Raw genomic sequence first — 23056 nt, 5'->3', positions numbered from 1 at the left:
CCAGATCACCAGATTTATCTGACCTAGAGCACAAGCAACTAACCAGATGTTTAATCCTCCAGCTGCCAAGTTCTCCATCATGCTGTGAAGGCAGGCCCATCAAGTAACATCGACATTGTACAAATATGCAAGATGAACAAGTCAGTATTTACGAAGAACTTGTAAAAACTAGCATTAAAGGGAACCATTTTAGTAATGAAAGCTGGAAGCAGTTTAACTTGATCAGAGCTGCACTTTTAAGTTCCTCTAGAGTTTTCTAAGAATTAGCCTTTAAGTAGAAAAAGAAGCTGTCATCAAAGTTTCTATTCTGGTATACCATCCTGTGTCACTGGTACACTGTATCCACTTTGACAGCAAACTACATATGGAACTTCTACAAATGCTGGTTATTGCCTTTTACAGTACTGATATGATTCAACTAACTGGGGGGAGGGAAATATCACTAGACATCAGGCAACATGCTTCCCTATCCATTCTGCTCACCCTCTTCATCACGCACAGATTAGATATTAACTGGCAAAACCAGATGGCATCATAGCACTTTCCAGGATATTTGGCAAGCAACCTTCAGGAAAGAAGGGGCTTGATGCTTCTAGAAATAATGTTCTAACAATTTTTTACCACTAGGTCTCATGAGGATCACTTCTTCGTATCAGTACTTACTACTTACATACTAATGAGAAACTGCCTTTCCCTCAGAAATTTGTTTTATACTTGGAGGAACAAAAAGGAAATAAAGAGTCAAACTACCAAAGAAATTAGAGGGAAACAAAAAAGACAAAAGGAAAAACCCGAAGAGCTAACAGTACACCAGGGAAAATAATCACAGCACCAATTACTGTGATGCAGCTTAAATAATATGCCACGACACAGCCAAACGGAACAAATGGAATAAGATGCAAACATTTGTTCCAATTTATCTTCTATTTATTTGAAACAGTGATGGGGCCTGATGACTCAATAAATCAGAATTAACACTTTTTCCAGCAAAGCTCAACTAACCTACTATCAGCTGGACCGAGGGAACCTCACAGCGCTGCACCGAAGCAATTGAGCAGCCAGATTTGTACAATAAAGAGCAGTGTGTGAGTGCCAGGTTAACAGTTGGAAGTTGCTTTAGACAGCTGCAAATCTAGCTTTCATTTTGGCATTCTTTGTGCTTTCAAAGAAAAAAATGCTGCTGCATGCAACACAAATCACAAGCTCACATTTTTTTCTTATTTGCGTTTTCCATATTTGAAGTTCTACTTGACTGCAGTAATTTCATAATCCACTCCGTAGCTCCAAGCAAAACATTAGCAAGCAAAGTTGTTTTGCTCAGCTTGTGTGACTCCCGCTACCTGCAAGACTATGTAATTCAGAAAAATACCAAAGATGGTTCCTTATCCCCTCTTTGCTTGAACTGTAAACTTTTTGTTTTGAGCTGGAAAAGAAAAGAAGCCACAGCCAAACAAACTATAAAGTGGAGGAAAAAGGAACATAGTCAATTGAGCAAATGGCTAGCCTAGAAGCAACCACAACTATTTCTGGCTATATTCATTTATCCTTTTTCTTGCAACAATGCACAAAGGCTTTTCCTCTGTTAGTGGGAAATTAAAATAAAGGAAATCTTAAACCTAGAAACCAACACACATACCATGCAAAGACCTTTTAAAAGGAGAGTAGAAAGACTCTTTTCTCCAAATTGCATCATATACTTATCTTCCCAACATCTCTTTGACATTCTTTGACAATTATAACATGAATAATTACCAGTTGAATTGCTTTAAAGCAGTTCTCCTATTTATTTGCAAGTATATTTTTGTTTTCCACTATACATCAGAAACTGTTCATGTGCATGACACGAAGGTAATAAGAGAACAGAAAGTAATTATTTGTGCTTTTTCTTAAACTTAAAAGCCAACATTTACACACATCTTATATTTCTTCTGCAAAAAAAAACAACAATGCCAGTAGAAGTACGACAGGGTACGACAAGACTTCCCCTGGGACAGTAAATTATTTTGGTCATGATGTCTGCAGCTTCAGCTGTCAAATACATGAATATTTCTGCACTTACACTTCAGTTGTTTTCTCTTCCTAAACTGCTTTCTTTGTCATTAAAGAAAGCAACAGCAGCACCTAAAATACTGCACCTAAGTGTTACTTAATCTAACATTATAATCTTTAAAAAAAAAAAAAAAAATAGAGGAGGGGGGGAACCACTGGAGGTCACTGATAAAATAAAAAGAAACAGTTCAGTGTTGCTGTGCCTGAGCTTCCTCAGCACTGGTAAGGACTGAGGATATAGACACTGAGACCCTCAGATACTCAAAAGCAGCCTGCCTGTTAGATGCACAGACACTGCCAAATACCACGATCTCTCATTTTCACATGAGAAACACTCTTAGACTACAGTTAAATATATAAATAGCCATTTGGCATAGAAAAACTATAACCTCTTATTTCAGCACAGAGTAGTCCAAGTATCTACAAAGCTTTTCTAGACGTTCATTACGCAGTGCCCCTTTCCCTAAAACAATCCAGCCAACTCAACACAAACACATTCACTGCTGACAGTCCATGATTCGGCCACGTGACTGTCCTGCACATATTTCAGGTATTAGCCGTGTCAAACTAATTACCAGAGACTACTTGACAGGGTCTTTCACATTATCCAAAAAACGTGGAGGACACGGTGTGTAACAAATCTCGCCCAGCTCAGCTGAGAGTTGTAGTTTTGCTGACAGCTTTCCCTCCATAAATCACATACTCACTGGCTAGCAAGCCACTAAGAGAACTGTCAGGAATCCAGCGTACGATGTGGTTGTAAACACGATAGGCTGTATTTCTCACACATGTATGAGAACCTCTGTGTCAATGACAACGGCTACAGCATCAGAAATGACACCATTTCCACTTGTACCCATAGTGAAGGTTTCCACCTTAGCTTAACAAAGAGTGCTTCAGGCTGTGCTGCCTCTGACTTCAAATCTTGCAACTCAGTTAACAACCCTCCTTAGCAAAGGGTTGCGTATCAAGGGTGTGTCGATCAAGTTAGAAGTTCTTCTGATTAGTAAATTTTTCCTCCCCCTATTTCTTGTCACTGATGAGCAGCACACAGATACGAGGATACAATATATAAGCACATATACAAGTACCAGTGGGAACTTGTAGAAACACAACATCAACATTACTCACATTACCACACTTTTCAGGCCAAAATACCCATCCAAAGCATTCAAGCAGTGTTTCAAGCATCAGTGTCTAAATTAAGAGTACAGAAAAAATGATTCAAAGGGAAGCACGTTAGCACGCCTGACCAAGCAAGAGTCCTGTACAGCAAATACATGCTGCAGCTTCATATAGGGAAGGCAAGAAAGCACGATGTCCACTTTTCCAGGAGACCTTCAAGTTAAAGTACTGCTGTAATTTATGTTTCAACTCCTTTGCTTCAGTGCACAGGAAGGAGAGATTATAAAACTAATTGTTTAAGTGGAAATGACAGCTACATCTGGAAGACGCAGAGCAGGCAGGCAAAGCAAACATTCTCCTAGGACACCGAACAAACAGCGAGAAGCACAGCTCTGGGATCGTCGGTGACGTACAGCCCTGCAGCCGTGGTTTAACAGCACAACCAATTTGGGAGGGCTGTGCGAATAACAGCTGACATACCAGTAGCGCGGAAATACTAAAACTCAAATGTATACAGCACGAAAGTCATCTAAGCACACCAACTGCCCTCACACCCAAAATGCTAACTATACGTCGCTAAATGATGGACCAAAGTCCTGGAAGGCAAGGGAAGAGGATGAAACAAAGCAGAGAAGGGAGATCCAGTGCCTGCCACCTTGAACTGAAACCTTCAGCAGGGGATGAGGTTTCCCATGGGCAGGTTCTAGCCCTTACAGAAGGCTATCCAGTGGGGACAGGGGAGTTTGCACTGGCAGGAAGAAATGAATCCAACGCCACACACAGTGCTGCAAAGCATCCTTCGCTTTTTCTCTGGAAGTGCCAGCAGTGGTTTTCTACCTTCTCCTGCCACAGTTTTGTGCCCAGCACGTGCTAGGCTCAAAACACAAACGTTTCTAGGTAAATGTAGACTCTCAGTATATCTCACATGAGTTTCTTTATTCATCTTGATTTCTTTGGAGGCATATTTAAGCCTTTAAGCACAACTTGTCCTAATGATCATTAGTCATTAACTTATGCAAACTTCAGTGTTGCATGCTGATCTCTCTTGCTTCTACATCACAGCAACCTATACCAAACCGGGTAAAAACATACCAAAGGCCAGCCTGGGAACTTGGAACACAGTAAGGCTCTGAACAATGTTTAGAGTTGCATAGATTATACAGAACTGACAACAGAAAATAGATGTTGATTCCCTGATCATTTAACAGATTGTAATTAGAGTTTGCTCCACAGAACTGAATTTCTCTCAGTGAAAGATACATAAAATCATTATTTAGTCCTTCAGTATATAAAACTTTAAACAAAGTGCAATCATGACAAATTAGAAGTTATCCACATACCACTGGCTGTACGGACACAGTAAAGGAAAGAAAAAGCATTCAGGTGTTTTATTTCTTAGATAAGGTTAGTAGAGAACATGCTAACTAAAAAAACACATTCCCTAGTTATCTATCTCATTTCAGAGGCCAAATTCCAAAGCAGGCATCTGCAAATGGGAATCTCTGCATAAACAGTTCCTGGTCTGAGGTCAGCTCAGAGCAGAACCATCTTCTCCTTATTAGTAATACAGATTTAAAAAATTCTTTATAAGGAGAAGTTGATATTACTAACACCAATTTACTTAAGAACTGAAAGCAACGTGCCTGTTGGGAGCTTACAACGCAGCTGGCTTGCTGACTGTTGGCCATGAAATCCCCCAAGCTCCTTCTGACTCTCATTTTGTCATCATCTTTCCCATTGGCATAACCATAAACCATATGGGCTTTACATACAATTCATCCTCTTCACTCTTGGTTTACTAAGATTCAGTCTACTCAAATTTAAGACGCTTGTCCATAATAAAGCCATGTAAAATGACAGGGACTAAGACTTAGATTTCAGTTCAATGGGAGCCACCCGTTTCATGTTAAAACAAGACAAATTAGGATTTACTCACAGGGTTTCCAGATAATTTTTGTTATTAGTTACCAGCGTCAAGACACAGAAAGAGACAAATCCAAAAATTCAGTCAATTACTTTTAGGCCTGGGTAGCAGCCAGCAGAAGTACTCGCTGGCTTCAGAGAAGGTTTGCCAAATGTTGAGAGACATTAGCATCGGCAGGGAATATTTCCTTTCTTGGCTTCTATCTGCCAGAGGTTGCAGTCACCAAATTAGGATTAAGGACGGCTCCAGAAGGAACAACGCAGGGCTAAATTTAGGACTCATCTCAGTATTAACTACGTGCTAGGACAGAGCTTGAGTTGGTGGGATTACTGAGGTAGGAAAAAGAGAAAAGAGCCAAAACCGACCCTGGACTTAGAAGGGTGCATCTGGCTATGCCTGCCTGCCTGCCTCTGTCAGGGAGTGAGGCACGGAGGAACAGGAGGCAGGTCTAATCCAGGGGAGCGCAGCCAGCATGTGAGCGGGGCAGGACACCAAAGGCTTTGGACAGAAAGGACTGCCAGACACAAGGAGAGGTTTGGATAAGCCAAAATCAATGTACTAAGGCTCCTACAGAGTCTGTAAATTAACACCTGTCTGGAGTTAGTTCTGGAATCAACTGGTGGGATTGGGGATAGATTTCAAGCCAGCACAAGCACACATGTTGCTGACTGACAGAGCCACCAAGGGAAGCACGATCCCAGGTTTGCTATTGCAATTTCTTGCTATCCCAGCAAGCACAAAGAATCAGGCAGATGCGATCATTACCTTGAAGGAACATTTAACACGATGGCATACAAAAACCCAAGATGTACAATTCAACATGCCTTCCTCACATCTACAAGTGCAAAACAGTTCTGATCACCACTGAGCGAACTGAATGGTGCTCTGAAATTGCCACACGATTCACAACACAACCACAGTGCCTGCAATCTGCCTTACCAAGCACTGCTTAGAAGGGTAAACGTCAGGGCCTCCTAATTGCTAACTCCAATAAAGACTCGGTGTGCAGCCTTATCTAATCAGTTGGTCTCTCACCTCACTCATTTGTAAACAGACTGAGCAGCCCAACCTACTTGGCAGGATGCTGAAAGACCAGCATCTGAAATGCTTTACGCACTTCAAAGTGCTACAGAGGTGAAGAGTTTTGTTTGTTTATTGAGAACTCCTCTCCCACTCATTTTAAATTGCACATGCTTTACATGACAGAAGAAACAATGCCACCAATAGAACAGCGGAAATCATTACCAAGAACTTAAAACGGGTTGGGACTGGGCTGATCTTAAGCAAGCAAGCTTACCTTCAGTGCTCCTGCTGCCATTTCCTGCACACAGCTGTCTGCTGTTTTTTTCTAGCAGCTTCCCTAAGAACATTCTTGCTGTCAGGAACCCCCGATCAGACCAAGCTGGTCAATGCACGATTACAGGACAAGTCAGGAATTCATATAGAAGGGAAAAACCTTAATCACTAACAGTATGTGCATAAATAAAAGCAACAACTCTCAATTCTCCCCATCATATTAACTACCAATTTGCAATAACTTTATATCTTCCTGGAATCTAAAAGATCAAAAACACTAAAATTGACATTATAAGTTAAAAAAAAAAAAAAACTCTTTATTGACAACAAGGAATTTTCAACTTCCTATACTGCAAGTACCATGAAAGCATCCCTGTGGGCTTTGATAGAGAAAGTCCAGAAAACATCAAAAGACAATTTGTGAAGTGACTGACAGAACACAAAACCAACAGGTTTAAGCAAAGAACGTTGAAGGGAAACAAAATAATGAAATTCACTCGATAGCAGTCAATAAATGAGAGCTACTACATGACATGGCAACATTCTCCAAAACAGTATGGATTTTGTTTCCTCTGGAAAAGGTTACACAATCCTTCCACTTAAAAAGGCTGAAGAAAACTGCACTAGAGAGCATTATAGTGGGTCCCTCTCTGGAGGGGAAGCAACTGTGACTAAGCAAGTAACTTCAGAAAGACAAGTGAGAAAAGCCACCACACTCCTCCCAAGTACAGGACCGATGGGCAGCCCTCTGACATTACAACTTATTGACATCAGTGTATTCCATCTGGTATTGTTTAGAGCTCCAAAAGCCCTGTTATTCCCCACTAATTATTCCCCTGTGGGTAATAACTCAACTGACACTGGCAACCCTGGATGTTTTGTGAAGGAGGGATGCAGCTAGGAGAGAAGGCAGTTTACTCTGGGAAAAGAAGAAGAAAAGCCTAGGAACAACATTCCTACAGGTTTCATCATTAACTTGCTAGCTGGCATCCCTCTGACCTGTGTGCCATTAGCAGACCACATTCATTCTGTTCCTGCTCTCTGTGAGAGAGTAAATTACAGAGTAGGAAAGAGCAGTGGCAGATGCATGGAAGCAAAAGAAAAAAATATTAAAAAACAAACAAACCCACAAGCACCTCTTCCAAAGCTTAGCAAGAGCTTCAGAGAAACTGGTTCAGCCTTTATTCTGTTCCAGCAGCTCTAACACAAACTCTTAGGAACCCCGAGCATGTCTCCATGCTAACCTGTGTGAAAAAAACATGCTGTTGAACCTATCCTTCTCTTCCCTATTATCTGAACATTCACATATATTTGCTCTACACATTTTCACCGGAACAGACAGCTAGACGTGAAATGAGGTGCGAGAGGCAGCAAACTGACAAGCAATGACAAGGTCTAAGAAATGACCCAACTAAGACCACACAGAAGGAAGAGAGAAAAAGGGAGAATCACAAGCTGCAGAGCAGCTACAAGGTATTTTCCAAGTACCATTGCTTCCCGGCTTCCCTCAGCAACTCTGCTCGTCACTCGGGGAATGCCACCCCAAGCCACCCATCCAGGCACTCAGACTGAAACTCAGCAGCTGCTCACATCTCTCTCAGCTCCTACACTAATAATAGCGTCCAGGAAGCAATGTTCCAACATGGCCATTCAGTAATGTTCTCATGAAATGTGAGATCAGCTCCTGACCACTATTAAAATACCGCAATTTTCCATATTTGAAAGAAAAACAGCAGGAGAGGGCAGCAGAAAAAAAAAAAAAAAAAGCTGCTGCTGCTGAAGAATGGCATCCCTACTCAAGACAAGTGTAAATATAGCTCTCCTCAAAAAGATTTACTTCCAAATCCAAGACATCAAAAGCATCTGATCCCTTTTGTGGGCCTTCGACTTCCTAAACACAAGAAAGTTATAGCTGTTACAACGGAACAGAACCAAGAAAGCGTATAAAGAAAGCTTTATTTATATAAGGACAGAAATTGAAACAAATGTTAACAGTAATGTTTGGGTTATGTTTGGTGCTTTTGGAGCATCAGAGGGTTTTTATTTGTTTCACTATGTGTCAGAAGGGGCTTCATTTGTTACATGTTTCTTACAAATCTGTCAATTTTCTTTGTAACAGACAGGAGTTGGGGGGAAAGAAGCAGCTAAGGGATCAGTTACTAGTGCGGTCCTGTTACTTGCTCCACTCAAAACAAAACTGCTACTTTTCTTAAACAACCTCTAGTTTCTGATTTTGTTTTAAAATGCATTGGTAGCAATAATGCCAACATAATTTTCAAGAAGGTCTCAGAGCCATCTTCCTGGTAAACACTTCAATGTAAAAAAGTACAAAAGAAAAAAAAAAAGTCTAAGATATTTTCTCAAGGAAGCAAGTTTTCCAGCAACACTTTGAATCTGAACAGGATTTCATTTTGTCCAGAGAGCACAGTAACAAGACTGCCATGTCCAAATTCTTCTTCACAAATGGATACTTCCTATGAAAACGTGACTGCCTATATGCTATAAACCTTAGAGATGTCAAACCACTGACTAAAATTCCTACTTCAATGATCTGCACTGCAAGGGCAGAACAGCTGCCTTCTCTGTTAATACTGCCATGCCCTCCATACTGAGAGGTCTAAAACGTTACTGTAGGAGAATACTGCACGTTCTCTTATCAGATACTATTTTAAGCTAATTTACCTTGTAGAGGATGTAAAAAAGTTTGTAACTACCACTCAATGCAAATGACTACAGAAAAAAAGCAGTGGGTGCAGTCTTACATAAAATGCAAAAGGGACTGATACGCAACGCTGCCCTATAGCATTTCAAAATTTGTGAAGTATTTTACAGATAAACGTGCGCAAATCTGAGGCAATAGCTTAAAGAGCAGTGGATAGAAAGAAAAAAAGATGGAGAGTTCGCCTAGATTGCTCCCAAAGTCTAGCTACAGATTGCTCTTTTGTCCATACCAAAAAAATATCCAAGTATATGAAAAGCCTCAACAGCGTTGGGTGATAAAAGAAGCAGCATGGTGTGAAGGGATGGAAGCATGCTACTATTTCATTCATTCAACTCATTTGTTTCCTGCCTACTACCTGGTCAGCACTATGAAAAGAAAAAACAAGCAGAGATAAAGAAAGAGCCCTATATACAATACAGATCCTGTTACAACAAACACTTAATATTTTGGTGTAACTAAAGAGAAATTCCTAGCAAAGACACATCCCAATTACTGACATGAAAGCAGTTAATGGAGGCAGGAAGAGAAATAAAATTGAGATAAATGAACACAAAGAAGCGTTTCTGTTGAGTCTCAAAGCTACATTTTCAAACTAACAGTTTCATCTAGAAGAGTGCTTTAGAGGAGTTCTGCTTCTTAAATACACTTGCTAAAATTTATTTTCCACTAGGTTAACTATCATGATTACTAGACCAGATACGATCTGGTCTTCTCAGGGATCTTCCGAGGTGCTAGCCACTAGATCTCATCCCTCCGCGAGGGCATTTCCAGTAGTGAGGAATATGCTCAGAGCAGGATACACTCCCCAAGCACTGCCCAGAAACACAGCCACCAGCCCTCAAGCACTTGGGCTTTGCAATGGATGGATGAGTCTTTCCAAGCCAGACAAAGCATTCCAGCTCATCTGAAATTATGGTATCCTGGCATATCTAGGTTCATGTCTCCTTCAGCTTTACCTGAAGCAAAGGAAAGTTCACCTGAAGGGAGGACAGCATTCCCACACATGAGATGCAAAGATGTCACCCAGGCATTTCCTTAGTTCATTTCAGCAACTACATTAAAACTTGAGCTGAACTTCTGGAGCTTTGCCCCATACCTCTATAAAACATAGCTAACAACTTATGCAAGAGGAAGGAAACAGGTGCCCAAAAGAAATTTTCATGCTGCCCCTTAAGGAGCACTGCCTTCCCCCTTAGGTGCAGCCCTGCAGAATCTCACAGGAAGAACACGAAAGGTGTTGGCAGACACACAGAAATGTTTTGTAATAAGTTGTGGCCATGGGACAGGAGAGCGTTTGCAGGTTCTTTTTAGCACCAGATTCTTTTACTTCCATTATTAGAAGTAAAAGAAGTTACGAAGGATGCAATATATCTAGGTAGTTTTATGTCTTTTGCCAAAAGCAATGGATTTGCTGGAACGCTACAACAGCCAGTCAAGAAGCACAACAGAAATTTAAAACTGCTAAAAGTATAAAAGTAGGATTAAAAAAAGAAGTGAGGCACAGTAACAGTACAGGAATATTGCCACACAACAAGAACGTTTAAAAGCAGACTGGAAAATAGCTTTGTTCCTGAAAGGCTTGCAGACAAAAAATGAGTTGAACTGACAAAGCTTTAGAAAAACAGTTATTCAGCTTGTCAATTAGAGCAGGCCTTTTCTACAGAGACAGCACACAACCTGATATTTTAATAGGAAAACAGCGTTGACAATGCAAATTATACAGTTTTGTTCTCAAAGCACCAGTGTGTTTCAAAGGCTGAAACGACAGTGTTTGGTTTGTTAATCCACATAAGCTACAAACTCAATCACATGACAGATTTCTAAGAACACTGACTTACTGCCAAAATTAAATTTCAAAAAGTTTTACTTCGAGTCCTCAGTGACCCGGCAACCTGCTCCTTTCACCTGTTCTGCAAGCTGGTGCTTTAAAAAAAAAAAATCTAAGCAATTATTTTCTGTTAAATCTATTACCAGTTTCCTTATCAACTCTGAAAATATTAATAACACTTGAATATAGGCATGTTGGAACAAAAAAAAAGTATATTTTTTAAAGCATGCAACTTTTTCTAAGGACTGGCAAAAGTCACAGGTTACAACAAACAAAAGTAAGGTGCGCTCCCTCTGCTTGGGAAGAGAATCCACCTTTTGAGATTTAATATATTACAGTCCAGTATTTTCTTGGTGATGGTGGTGTTTTGTTTTGGTTTTTAAGTTGAAACATTACAAGCTTCAATCTCTTCATACATTCACCAGTTCTAAGCCCTCAGTTCATCAGGTTAATGGGGACAGATGCAAATTTCAATGCTAAAACGTACTTACCAGCAACAGACTTACTGGGGATGTACTCCTGGACACTGCACATTCTACAGCTTCTTTCAAGGCTCAGCTCTAATACACCGTCTTGCTCAGTTTTGTCCTGGTTACTCAATTTTCCTTGCCAAATTAAACAAGACATTTTTTCCTCTTCAAGGACACAGAGTCCCAAGCAGCAAGTGGATATACAAAAGCTACAAAGAATTAAGGTAAACTAATAACCAGATCTGCTGGGAGGGTCAAATTCTTTTCTCTTGACCTACCTGATAACTCCCACCTGCCCCTCCTCTAAACTGAAGAGGCAAAAACAAGCAGCAACACGACATTTATTCAAAGGTGTGGACAGTAGTAAAACCAACATCAGTTTAATAAGACTATGATTTTCCGTCGCTGCAGATTACTCTTCCCTGCTACTGCCTCTTTCCCACAGAGGACATCCCCAGATTCAGGAACTTCTTAATCTGCCTTGGCCTGTTACTGCCACGTTGCTTCTAAGCACCTGCATTATCTTCTCACAATTTTTATCTTGAAAGATGAGCAAACACATGGGAGGGAAGAGAACAGCCAGGGGAGGAAACGAAAACAGAACAGAGGGAGTAGAAGACATCCGCACAAAAAGCATCAGCCCACAAGTGCACGTAGGAATGGTAAAACAACTACATAACATTCAGCTTGCCTGCCAGAAATTGCCCAAAACACCTGTACAAAAAAAATAATAATAATAATAATAACAATTTGAGAATAGCATAAACCTAACCACAGCTCTCCCATAAGGTACCCACCCCAGGTCAAACGTCCCCTTTCCCAGTGAGGGACTTGTGTGTGCACTCTGGATACCAGGTGCACATCTGCAGCCCAGGCACACAGCGTGGGCTGTTTAAACCACAGCCCCTGCCTCTTCCACCACAGTCCTGTCCCAGAGCACAGCCTCCAAGGGAGCAGCTGGGATGCAGCTCCTGTGCCTACCATGGTTCTTTTTGCCAAAGAAGATGGATTTAGCTCAGCAGTAAGATAGATTTTGAGCACCTACTAAAACTGACAGATACTTAAGTCTCTGAACAGTCGTTGCTTCAACTATTCTGCTAATAATGTGCCCAAGCCCATCTGATCATATATTTTTACACTCGCCAGGTACTCCAGAAAGTCATTCAACTGCTCAAAGTATCTTACTTCTCCTCATCTAAAGCATAAAGATGTTTAAAAGACAAATCAGAACACCAGTGTGTCATAGCATCTCTATAACAACAACAGCAAGTTTCGTCTGGAAGCTCAGAGAAGTGGCATTAGAGCGGCTTTAAACCTCAGACCCAAAGGGGAATCCCAGCAAACATCAACAAGTCATAAACACTCCCCTGAGAAGCCACAACTCTCCACATCAAAACATTAAGGGTATTGCCAAGGTCCACATGCTGTTGACTACCTCCCTCGGACAGCCAAGCCTCTATTTTTTAAGCCAGCAAGTAAAATGCAGCAGTAGTGATTGAAGCTAGTGGAGTAAAGCAAAGTACCAAGGTCACAGCGAACTCCATATATAAATATGCAATGTTAAAAAACAGCTGAGGAGGTAGGAGGAGAGAAGTACTGGGATGCAGCTCTTCCATGCCGTTGCAAAACATGTTTCCAAGTGCTCCTCTTGAAAGCCAGGGCGCAGCACCTGGCCTGCACACTACTCCCACTGCTGCAGGTGGCACAAATAGAGCATTCTGGAGCAGGTCAGCTCCCCTCCCTGCCTCCTTGTAAGAAATCAGTACATATCCCAAATGAGGTCTGCTTCACTATGGACTACAAAGTTGATTTTAGACTCACTTGAGAACTATTTTCAGCACTGTTAACTTTTGATAAGCAGAATTTACAGCATATTTGCATTATGGAGCTGGCAAATATATGATCATTTCAGGAATATGATCATTTTCAGTACACCTGCAGCCTTAGCAAGTGTGCAGCCTTAGCAGCTGATCTATTTTTCTTTCTTTAATTGCAAGCAGGTGTTGTCACTTTACAGACTGTAGAGCAAATTCCAGCCAATTCCAGATGATGGATTCAAATTCCATACGATTGAATACATTTCCACGAGGCTTGTCATTAAAAGGAAAAAAAAATAAAGCAGGGAAAGAATTGGAACATGAACTATGAGATGACTTTTCTAAAGATTACAAACTGCTCTATTTGCTTTTGTTTGTTTGTTTTTGTCCTGAAAAGACACTAAACACCAGTCTCCTTCAATAACTACCTACACAGTTTAGATAAACTAAAAACTACCATTTCAACAAATTTTTCAAAAGACAAAATCGCTCCAGTCAAGAACCTGTTGCATCTCTTATCACCGATAAAACTCATGTAAATTCATGTATTTTTATGAAATCACACGTTCTAGTTCACCAGCACAATGCTCTACTTTGAATACAGGAAAAAAACAGTGGAACATCTGCAGGACAAAGAAGGTAATGGAGCTAGTTAGTAATCCAAGCTGAAAAGACATGATTCAAGATGACAAACTGGCATCCTTCACAGGATGAGCTTGACACTTTTTATAGCTACTGACACAGTAATGAATGCTTTACTTTGGGTGGAGCTAAATGTAATGTTCTACAGAGTATCTTCTTAAAAGAAAGTACTTCCCCGATCCTAATACAGAAACAGCTTTATCTACAAGCAGGGAAAAAAGGCAGTGTCTTAGCTAATTAGGCCTAACACTGGCAATCACCTCGGAGGGAAGGGAAAAACAACATTCTGCTATTATAAGCAGTTCTTTCTGAAGGGAAAGCTGCATCAGATGGGCCCCAAAGCATCCATTTGCCTTAGTCTTCCAATGCTGACACTATTGAGCTGAATTCCAGTAGGAAGGTCTTTTTTGAATAGTATTAAAAAAAAAAAAAAAAGCATATACTGCTCAGTAGCCTAACACTACCTTAGCAGAAATTTTTATCTCACTTTGCCCTAACAGAGTGTTTTTCAAACTTGCATTTCAGACTGTTCATATAAGAGCACTTATTTGCTTACTGTTATCACATCTACAATGTGCCTTATAACAGAAATAAAGGTCATTTTTGCAATTGAAAACTGAAACAGCTCTCTAAAACATTAAGTGTGAAGATATACTAATACATAGCTCCCACTGCATTCAGGGGAAATGAGGCAAAGATGGAGGCCTAGCTAATACTGATGATTTAGGAAAGTTTGCACACAAACTCAGCTAAGGCTCCCTTGCAGTATTCCCCACTCTTCCTCCTTTTTAACTAGGAATGACATTACGTTTTACTCTGTCTTTGGATTCTTTCTAAATCTTCAGTGAATGCCCATTTCTGCAACAGAAGTTATTAATGAGGCCCCTACTAACTGTTTTACTTTACTTCTTTGACATGCACTTAAGTGCCAAAAGAACAACATTATTGTTGCAGAAAATTCCTAAGACTTCCAGAGCTGGCACAAATTATACAGTCAGCTAAGTGGATTCATAAATGCGGATTATGCTAAGGAAAGCTTTAAAAAATGGACATTTAGTGCTTCGGAAAAAAAGCACTGTGGTTCAAATGATCTGAACAGCTTCTACACTCTGTTATTACACAGATTACAACAGCCACTACCATTTTATAATGACATCCATCTCTGGTCAAACCATAAACCCACCTCCTAGCGCAGCATCTGAGAGGTCAACCAACACCATACACTAAGAGAACGTGGCCAGAAACAAAAACAGGTGTTTGGTCAACACCAACAACAAATTAGGTCCTGGATTTGGCTGATGAGCAATTCCTAATCCAACTCTGCTAGAAGAAATACTCAGCCTATTCCAGTAGGTCAAGGATGGGACTGGGAATGGCTTTATTCCCATTGTCAACACGATTTCCACTCTGCTTATCTTCTCGATGGTGAGCCTGTAAAAGACCGGTTAGTAATAACTAAGAATATCTCAGTGGAAACAGAATTCGCTGTTTTTTCTCATGAATGCAGAAATACTCCCCGGAGCATGCCAGCATTCTTCAGTGACAATTACCAGTAACTCTTCATATTCCAACAAACTCTTCCTAAAGACAAAAGAAATCTGGTTCTTGCTTCATGTTCTATCTGGAAAAGTGCAAGGAATAACATTTCTTTAACAAGCATAAAACAGAAACAGCAATAAAAATAGTCATTAGAAATCTGAGCACACAGTTTCCTGCAGAGACTAGCACTAGACTAGCGAGGATGTGTTTTCCTCCTCTGACACACCAAATACAATGGCTGAGACATCACAAAACTTAGCTCACAAAAACAAAACCTCAAGGTATGGTAGAAGCTATCCGGCTCTCAACCAAAACAGCTGCACAGCAACACTAACAAGAGACAGACCTACCCCAGTAAAAAGCTGGCCCCCAACTGACGGAGAGCAAGTTTCTCGGGGTACAAACAGGGGAAAACAGCTGCTCTGGGTGCTAGCACAAGTGACAGGGGTATTTGAATACTGCAGTGCCCTTGTGGTAGCAGCTGTAGGTGGTGCAGACTTGATGAAGGGCTGTGCGATGCTTTTCAGCTGAGGATGAGAGCACTCATGTGGGGCACCCTTCCCTTCCAAGTTTTGTCTGGACTTCCCCTTGGATAGACATAGCATAGTGACACCATCCCTCTGAAGTCTCCTGGGAACCCAACTTCTTCCCAGCTTCTCTCTTTCTTCTTCAGCAGCCTGTTACAAAATCGCAGCAGCTGAACCCAAACAGAGTTCTCCTCTGATACAAGCCTAAATCCCAGAAGTGTGAAGCTATGCATGCACACACTGGAAACAGCTGTGGGCACACAGAAGCATCCTTCACAAAACCCCTTGTGCGGATTCTTCCTACTCCACCCTGAGGGTGGAATCCTGCCATATAAAAAGCGACAGCTCCTGATGCACATTTACAGGAAAAGTCTCAGCTTCAGAAGAAAACAATCTTCAAATCTTACATTCTTGTCAAGAGACCAAGACTTGGGCCACCGAAGGGGGAGGAATTAGGAAGCAAGTATGTAGTAGTTATCCAGTATATTCTGCACCTTCCAATAACTTGCATCTCGGATTTTAAGAGCTCTGAACTAAACCTCTCAAATTCCTATTTTATTTCAAAACAAGGATTCTTTGATCAGGCACCTTTAAATTTAATTTCTCTCAACAGAAGAATTACTAACTCCATCCAGAAGTTATTTTTAAACTATTTTGATCTTCACTTGTTTGTCTGAACTAGAATCCCCTGAGATATACTGCATTTTTATTTTGAAAGGCGTATGTGCATACCACTTGTATTTACTGATCAGTGGAAAAAAACTTCCTGTACTCCTTTTAAACATATTTAACTGCCATAAGAAAATAAAGAGATACCTATTGTTTATTCATTTTTCCAATATTTAGTTTGAAGTAGACAACTCAGTGATTCAAACCATGACACAGGAAACGAGACAGCTTTGAGTCAGTCTTGTTTATCTTTCTATCAGATTCTTGAAACAACCGAGACCTAAAACTGCAAAGATCCACTTGAAGCGTACCTCGTAACTGAGGGGTGGAAGCTCACCAAATTAAGAAGACAAAAGATTTTCCTTTTCCTCTAAAAGCAGCACAGTCTGGTACTAACAAAATTTAATTCTTCTGAGTTTTAGGTAGAAAATACACTCCTTGTACAACAGAGGATACAAACGGGATGGAGCATCAAAGCCACTTGTAATATTTTCTGTCAGACAGGAAGCATGATGCATTAAGTCGCATAAGTTATTCACACCTCAAGAATCCTCACAATATTTCTGGTAAGCTGCTGCTTTACAAGGGAAATAAGGAAAGCACAATTCTGAAAACAGCTCAGATAAGGAAATGCAGGCGCTTCCTATACAGTCAGTTCATTTCTCACAAATTTAAGAATATTGGGCCTAGTACATTCTACATATCAGGAAGTTCACTATGCTCACATATCAACTATAACAGGTGAAACTTCTTGTAATTTACCCAGTTCTAGAAAAAATACTTTAGCTAATAAAACAGCTTTAAAAAAAAATCATCCTCAACTGTTGGCTAAAATGGAGCCATTTAAGCTCTTGAAATGCCCTGTTTAATTATCACATTCTCTTGATGGTGGCAAGCCAGTCTTCATGTAGAAAATGCGGTTTTGACAGAGATGAATAGCTGAGTCTAGACCACTTCTTGAGCCCAGTTTTCCAAACAAACATTAATCCCATTTGGTTTCCTGACGGTGAAGGAATCTGGTTCCTCAACTTATTTAGATGCCAGTGCTTTCTTCTGCAAGCACAAGGAGGACCAACATGCTAACCACCAGGGTTCTAACAAGTTGTAACTCCTCCTTGCATTTCCTCTGGTTCGGTTTGGCTTTAACATCTGTTGAACAGTGGCACTGCTTCACCGGCAGCAGCAGAAGACGACCCAATTTCAAACCTGTCAAACAGGGCTCTCTAGAGGGGAGAGACAATTGTGGAAAACTGAAACACGTTACGAGGCTTACCACACACAGCTACGTCCACCACTCACTGCACACCAAATCAACATTATCAGCAGAGGATTTTGCTGGGGTCAGGAAGCTCACAGAAATTAGGGCTTTCCCCACCTCCAGACTTTTGAATTGAGTTCTGTGTATATAACTGCGCGTGTCAAACAGAGTTTGGGACATTTGCCAGACGGCTGTCTAAGGAGCTGAGGAATATAAGCAAAGTAGAATGATTTCCCTCTATTTTTCTTGCTCAAATTTCGAGACACTTTGTACGTTGTATTCCATGTTAAGATGACTTCTACCGACACCACGAATCACAGATTACAAAACATCCTCAAGGAACACTTGATTTGCAAGAACTGAACGTTAACTGGCCAACAAATAAGAGTTACAAAGAAGTGAAATTTGATAAGATGTTTGCTACCTTTTTTTTTTTTACCCAGGTACATCAAACTGACACAAGTAGGAAAGAATGTTTATTTGCACCAAATGGGTTACCTCTCTTTTTAAGACTCTCATCCTATCCAGGCAGCTACACATCCCACACCAGTGGCCAAACCCCTCTCAACCTGCTTTAAATGAAGTACCTTGAAAGCTGTGGTTCTCTGCCTTCAGAAATTTCCCATGATATCAAAGATGCAGAATACTTTTGAGAATGGTGTCAGAGTGCTGCGTTAGTGATTCATTTGTATACTTGGTAGGATCAACTATCATAATAGATATTTAGGTGACTATACTACTAGAGCTTAAGTTACATTACGTTAGCACAATACTACATTAAGAATGTCTATTAATGCGGGCACTCAAAACAACAAAAAAAAAGATTCTCACCAAAGCACAGCATAGATACTACACACAGACACACAATATATGTTTTCAACAAGCACAAAAGTCAAAATTGCCATCAAATTTTGAAAGGCCAAATCCACAGGGCTGAAAACTAGCGCTGTCACCGCAGAAGTGTAACTCTTGTGATTCCTGAACACACTTAAAATTTTAACAAAGATGTGTTTCCAGGAGCTTCTCGGCAGGTGAGGAACACATGCACGTGTTACGTGTGGCTTTCTTCAGGCGATGCAACGCTGCGCCGCTCGCCTCGGTATCACCGCGCTGGGACTGAACCAGGCTTCTCCTTCCCACAGCCTTCCCCTCCCGGCTCAGCTCGGGCCATACACCGCCGAAGACCCAAGCCAGGCCCCAAATAGCTGTGAGGGGGCCGGCAGGTGGGCAGCAGAAACCAGGCAGCCCCCGGCTCGCCGCCTGAAAGCCGCGCCAGCAGCAGCAGCAGCGAGCCGCTGCTCAGGCGCTGTTCAGCCTCAGGGCGACAGCGGCGACACGGAGCGACCCCCAGCCCAGCCCAGCCCTCCCCTCCAAACCCCACTCACTTTTGGTGGCGGCGATCAGGTTTTTGCCATCCTTCAGCAACTCCTTGATAAACTTATTGGTCTTCTCCAGCTCGGCCTCGTGGGCTCGCACCCGCTCCCTGAACCAGGGGCTGTCCAGGTAGCAGTCGCTGAACTCCAGCGGCTGCAGCCCCATGGCTGCGGGGCCGGCCCGGCCTCGGCTCCCCTCACAACCCCCCTCACAACCCGGCTCCGGCGGCTGCGAGCCCCGCGGCCACAAAGAGCGGGCGGCTCCAGCGGCTCCCCCCGCGCAGGGCTGGGCGCGGGCAGCGACGAGGCGGCCTCCCCGCTGCCAGGGGCGGCGCTGAGGGAAGCGAGAGGAGAGGAGAGAAGGGGAGAGGAAAGGAGAGAGGGAGGAGAGGGGGCGGCCCGCTCCCCGCCGGCCCAGCCCACAGGGCGGCCGCCTGCCGCGACGCCCTCTCGGGCAGAGGGCTGCTGCTGGCAGGGAGAGCAAGTCCTGCAACTGAGGCGATCACCTCACTTTGCCGAGTGCTGGACTGTTCCCTTGTCTGAAATGACCGCAGGTGGTGCCGAGAGAAGACCCTGCACACCCAGCCTTCCAAGCAAATGTCCCCACTGCTGCACCGCCTCGCCTGCTGCGACTGTTTTCCAAACTTAGCTGAGAAGTCAGTATGCCACGCAGAGCTGTGTTTAAAAGGAGAATTAAAATCAACCTTAAAAAATAACAAACACTTCTTATCTCTGTTTACATTATTGGAGCAGCATTTCAAGAGCAAATACAGTTTCCATGAATAGTTTGTTTACTTTGTCCTGCGTTCATCTTCAGGATGAAATTTAGACTAATATTTGTCACGCTTGTTTATGGTTACTGCAGTTCTCCTATTATTCCACTGAAATGTTGTAAAGTAATCAGGTTGCATGCATTGCATGAAGTTACTTGAATTCAAATTTAAAAAACTTGTTTAATTTTTATTATCTACATTTACTGATATTTTATTTTTAACTTAATGTTTAAAGCAAGGAAGCAAATTCACTATTCTGGTGAAATTCTGCACTGTTGATCCAGTGTTGTCATGCAGACAACACGCTGGATTCCTAGCACCTACAGAAAATGATTGAATGTGTTTTTCTAAAGCCTAACCCACCAATTCAAAACACTTTCTGATCCTGAAATGACAGAATTGTGGTTAAAAAAGAGAAAGGGAGAAGACCTGAGGAGAAATAATAAACCATTAAATTAAATGGGCAAAAAAAAAATGAAGTTTAATGAGCAATTAAAGGAGCTGCACTTTCTTTGCTAATTAAGGCTAAAAGTGTTTTTATATCAGCAGTCTTCTTTTCTGCCATTCTCTAATTAAGGTCATCAAATTTTACAGCCTTCTTGTAGCCTCATTTAAATACTAACACAGCATGACTACATGAAGTTCTGGCAGCCTCCTCTCCTTGTGCCATTATTCATCTATACTGTGGCTATTTACCCTTGATAATCATTGCAAGTGTGGTTTCATGAAACACTCTCTTCAAGTTATTTTATACAATAGACATACACTATCAAGGCATTTGTTTTGTTCTTCCTTACCTTTCTTACGCTCTTGAATGATCGCTTCAAAATGCTGATTTTCATGAAAGACACTGTTATTTTGTTCTCCCGTGGCTGGTTCTGTCTCTAATCTGTATGCTATGGAGAGATGAGTTAGCAATTAGTAATATTAACTTGCAGTTTTATTGATGTTTTGTTACAGAGCATTGATATCAGCTTCCACCATTTGAAACATGCAGCTGTGTTGAGTTGTTGAAAACACCAATGAAAACAGTGGCAGCAACTGCATCCTTCCAAGGTGTTGTAGTTTTGTCTCCTAAGCACTTTTACCTCAAGAGGAAAGCCCTATTCTGGGCTACAGTTTATACAGTTTAATTCCAACTCCCACCTTGCATTATATTAGTAGCCTTACACATATGCAAGGTACTACTAAGCTGCCTACTCCTCTCATACATCAGATTTGCAAATAGAAATGGACTAATGTCTGACCACCCATGATGCAGACCAACGTTCTTTAATCTACTGTCAACTAGTCTGAATGTTATTACAGCAATTGCATACGTGGCTGGTAAGATGGGCATTCTTTTCAGGCATTCCTTTGTAACACAAACTCTACCCAACAAATTATCTTAGTATGCAGCTGTATGCAAACATTATATTCTGTGGCCTTTTTTTATTTTTCTCTGAGGTATTCCATCAAGATGTACAAAGTGAGTATGGAATTAAAAAAAAAAAAAACCCTCTCCAGCCCTTGAACTGAATTGACTCATACAAACTGCAAGGATTTGACATTGACAGTTTTTAGTAATCTTCTCCCACAAATGTAACAGTGTGAAATACCAATTTAAATTGTGTCAAATTAGCACACAGTAGTACTTGATTTATGCTTAAAAATAAGCACTATAAAATATTTATGCTATGTATCTGGTACTTTCTTTGGTCTAAAAACACAGCTGAACAGGTTTAGAAAATGATGGAGCTACCAAGCTCCTGGCCCATCACAGTATTCAGGACAGTCCAACTCCTGTTACACCTCACTGTCCACAGGTGATAATCACCTGTACTATGCCCACTATGTCCCACAGATGTTAATGATTGTCTTTCTCCCCATGCTGTCCTCCTGTAGCTGGAAAGCATAATTAAGCTAAATTTAGAGAAGCTTGTTCCCCATCAGTAACTAATTTAAAGTTCATTGCTTTACTTTCAAAATTGAAGGGCTAGGTCTGTTTATACTAGTTGATTTAATAAGACATTATATCCTGACTTATAGCTCAGTTTAGATAAGAAATATTTGATACACTCTGATGATATTTGTATGTCCTCTTAGAATTCATTCAGCCCAAGTGCTTTGCCAGTTCTTTTGTGCTTTCTGGCAATGTCTTTCCTACATGGAAACTGCTTGTGGCATCATTCAACTACTCTGCTGTCCCTTGAGTCACTTCACTCAAAATGTTTGTAGGCTTACCTCCTACTTACAATAGTCTAGGATAGTAATCATTTTCCATGGATTTAACCATTTAACCATGGATTTACCATGGTTTTAACTGCCACTGTTTCTTTTAGACTAACTTTCCTCTCCATATGTACATGTACTACTTTCACCTTGCTCAAAATGCTGGTCAGGCATTTTTTAAATGGTACCAATTTGTTTCTCAAAAGCGAAGGCATCTACAATATCCAAAACTGTAAAACACTAGGAGAGCTGCATTTTCCCTTTAGAGAAGGGAAGCAATGATAAACAGCTTCATGTTCCAATGTTTCATGATTAATAAAGAATGCCATAGCCTGTTCTTGTCCCAGAAAGTGGTAAGACCAAATGAACACTGCCTTTTGGGGGAAAAAAAAATAAATATCACTCCAGGGCCTTGCATGTGGTTGATCCGAGGAGGAGGCAGCCTGTCACATTACACAGTGGAAGTCAAGTGATGCCATAGGCATTGAAGTCAGCAAGATAAGGCACTGAGGAGTGGGAGCAAAGGTCTGAATTTTGCTCCTCTGTTAATATAGAGCAGAGTCAAAGGCCTAAGACAACTTGGACTTGTTTATGACTTAAAAATAGGTGGTATGAATTTTTCTCCTCTAATGTCATTCTCCAGACTTATCAATAACGTAATTCAAATTAAATATTACAAACACCATAACTGCAGTTCAATTATGGGTGGTGCCTGCACAGCACATGGTTCTTACACTGCATGCTATAAACATTTAAGGTAGTAGGCTCTTACATGTAGAGCAGGTCTGAGTAATGTTGAATAGCAAGGGACTGGACTTAACAGCGCTGTAGGC

At 41.2% G+C, this 23056-nt stretch overlaps 1 protein-coding gene across 2 annotated transcripts in view; it reads right to left on the bottom strand.

Moving 5' to 3' along the window:
* ARHGAP10 (Rho GTPase activating protein 10) overlaps positions 1–20941 on the bottom strand; it is a 143589-nt gene extending 122648 nt beyond the window's left edge. Inside the window, exons 1-2 of one of the 2 annotated variants that reach the window (XM_068680922.1) lie at positions 20810–20941; positions 19252–19914 (exon numbers count right to left, since the gene is read on the bottom strand). In XM_068680922.1, the coding sequence (XP_068537023.1) occupies positions 19252–19405 (154 nt within the window). In that variant the 5' untranslated portion in view covers positions 19406–19914; positions 20810–20941. Of the gene's footprint in view, positions 1–11435; positions 11494–19251; positions 19915–20809 lie in introns of those variants that run through there. The other variant, XM_068680924.1, reaches the window with a different exon arrangement.
* Positions 20942–23056: the final 2115 nt, after the last annotated feature.

The sequence above is a fragment of the Anas acuta genome, chromosome 4 (assembly GCF_963932015.1).
Source record: "Anas acuta chromosome 4, bAnaAcu1.1, whole genome shotgun sequence".
In the NCBI taxonomy this organism is placed as follows: Eukaryota; Metazoa; Chordata; class Aves; order Anseriformes; family Anatidae; genus Anas; species Anas acuta.
This window is presented reverse-complemented; position numbering and strand designations above follow the sequence as displayed.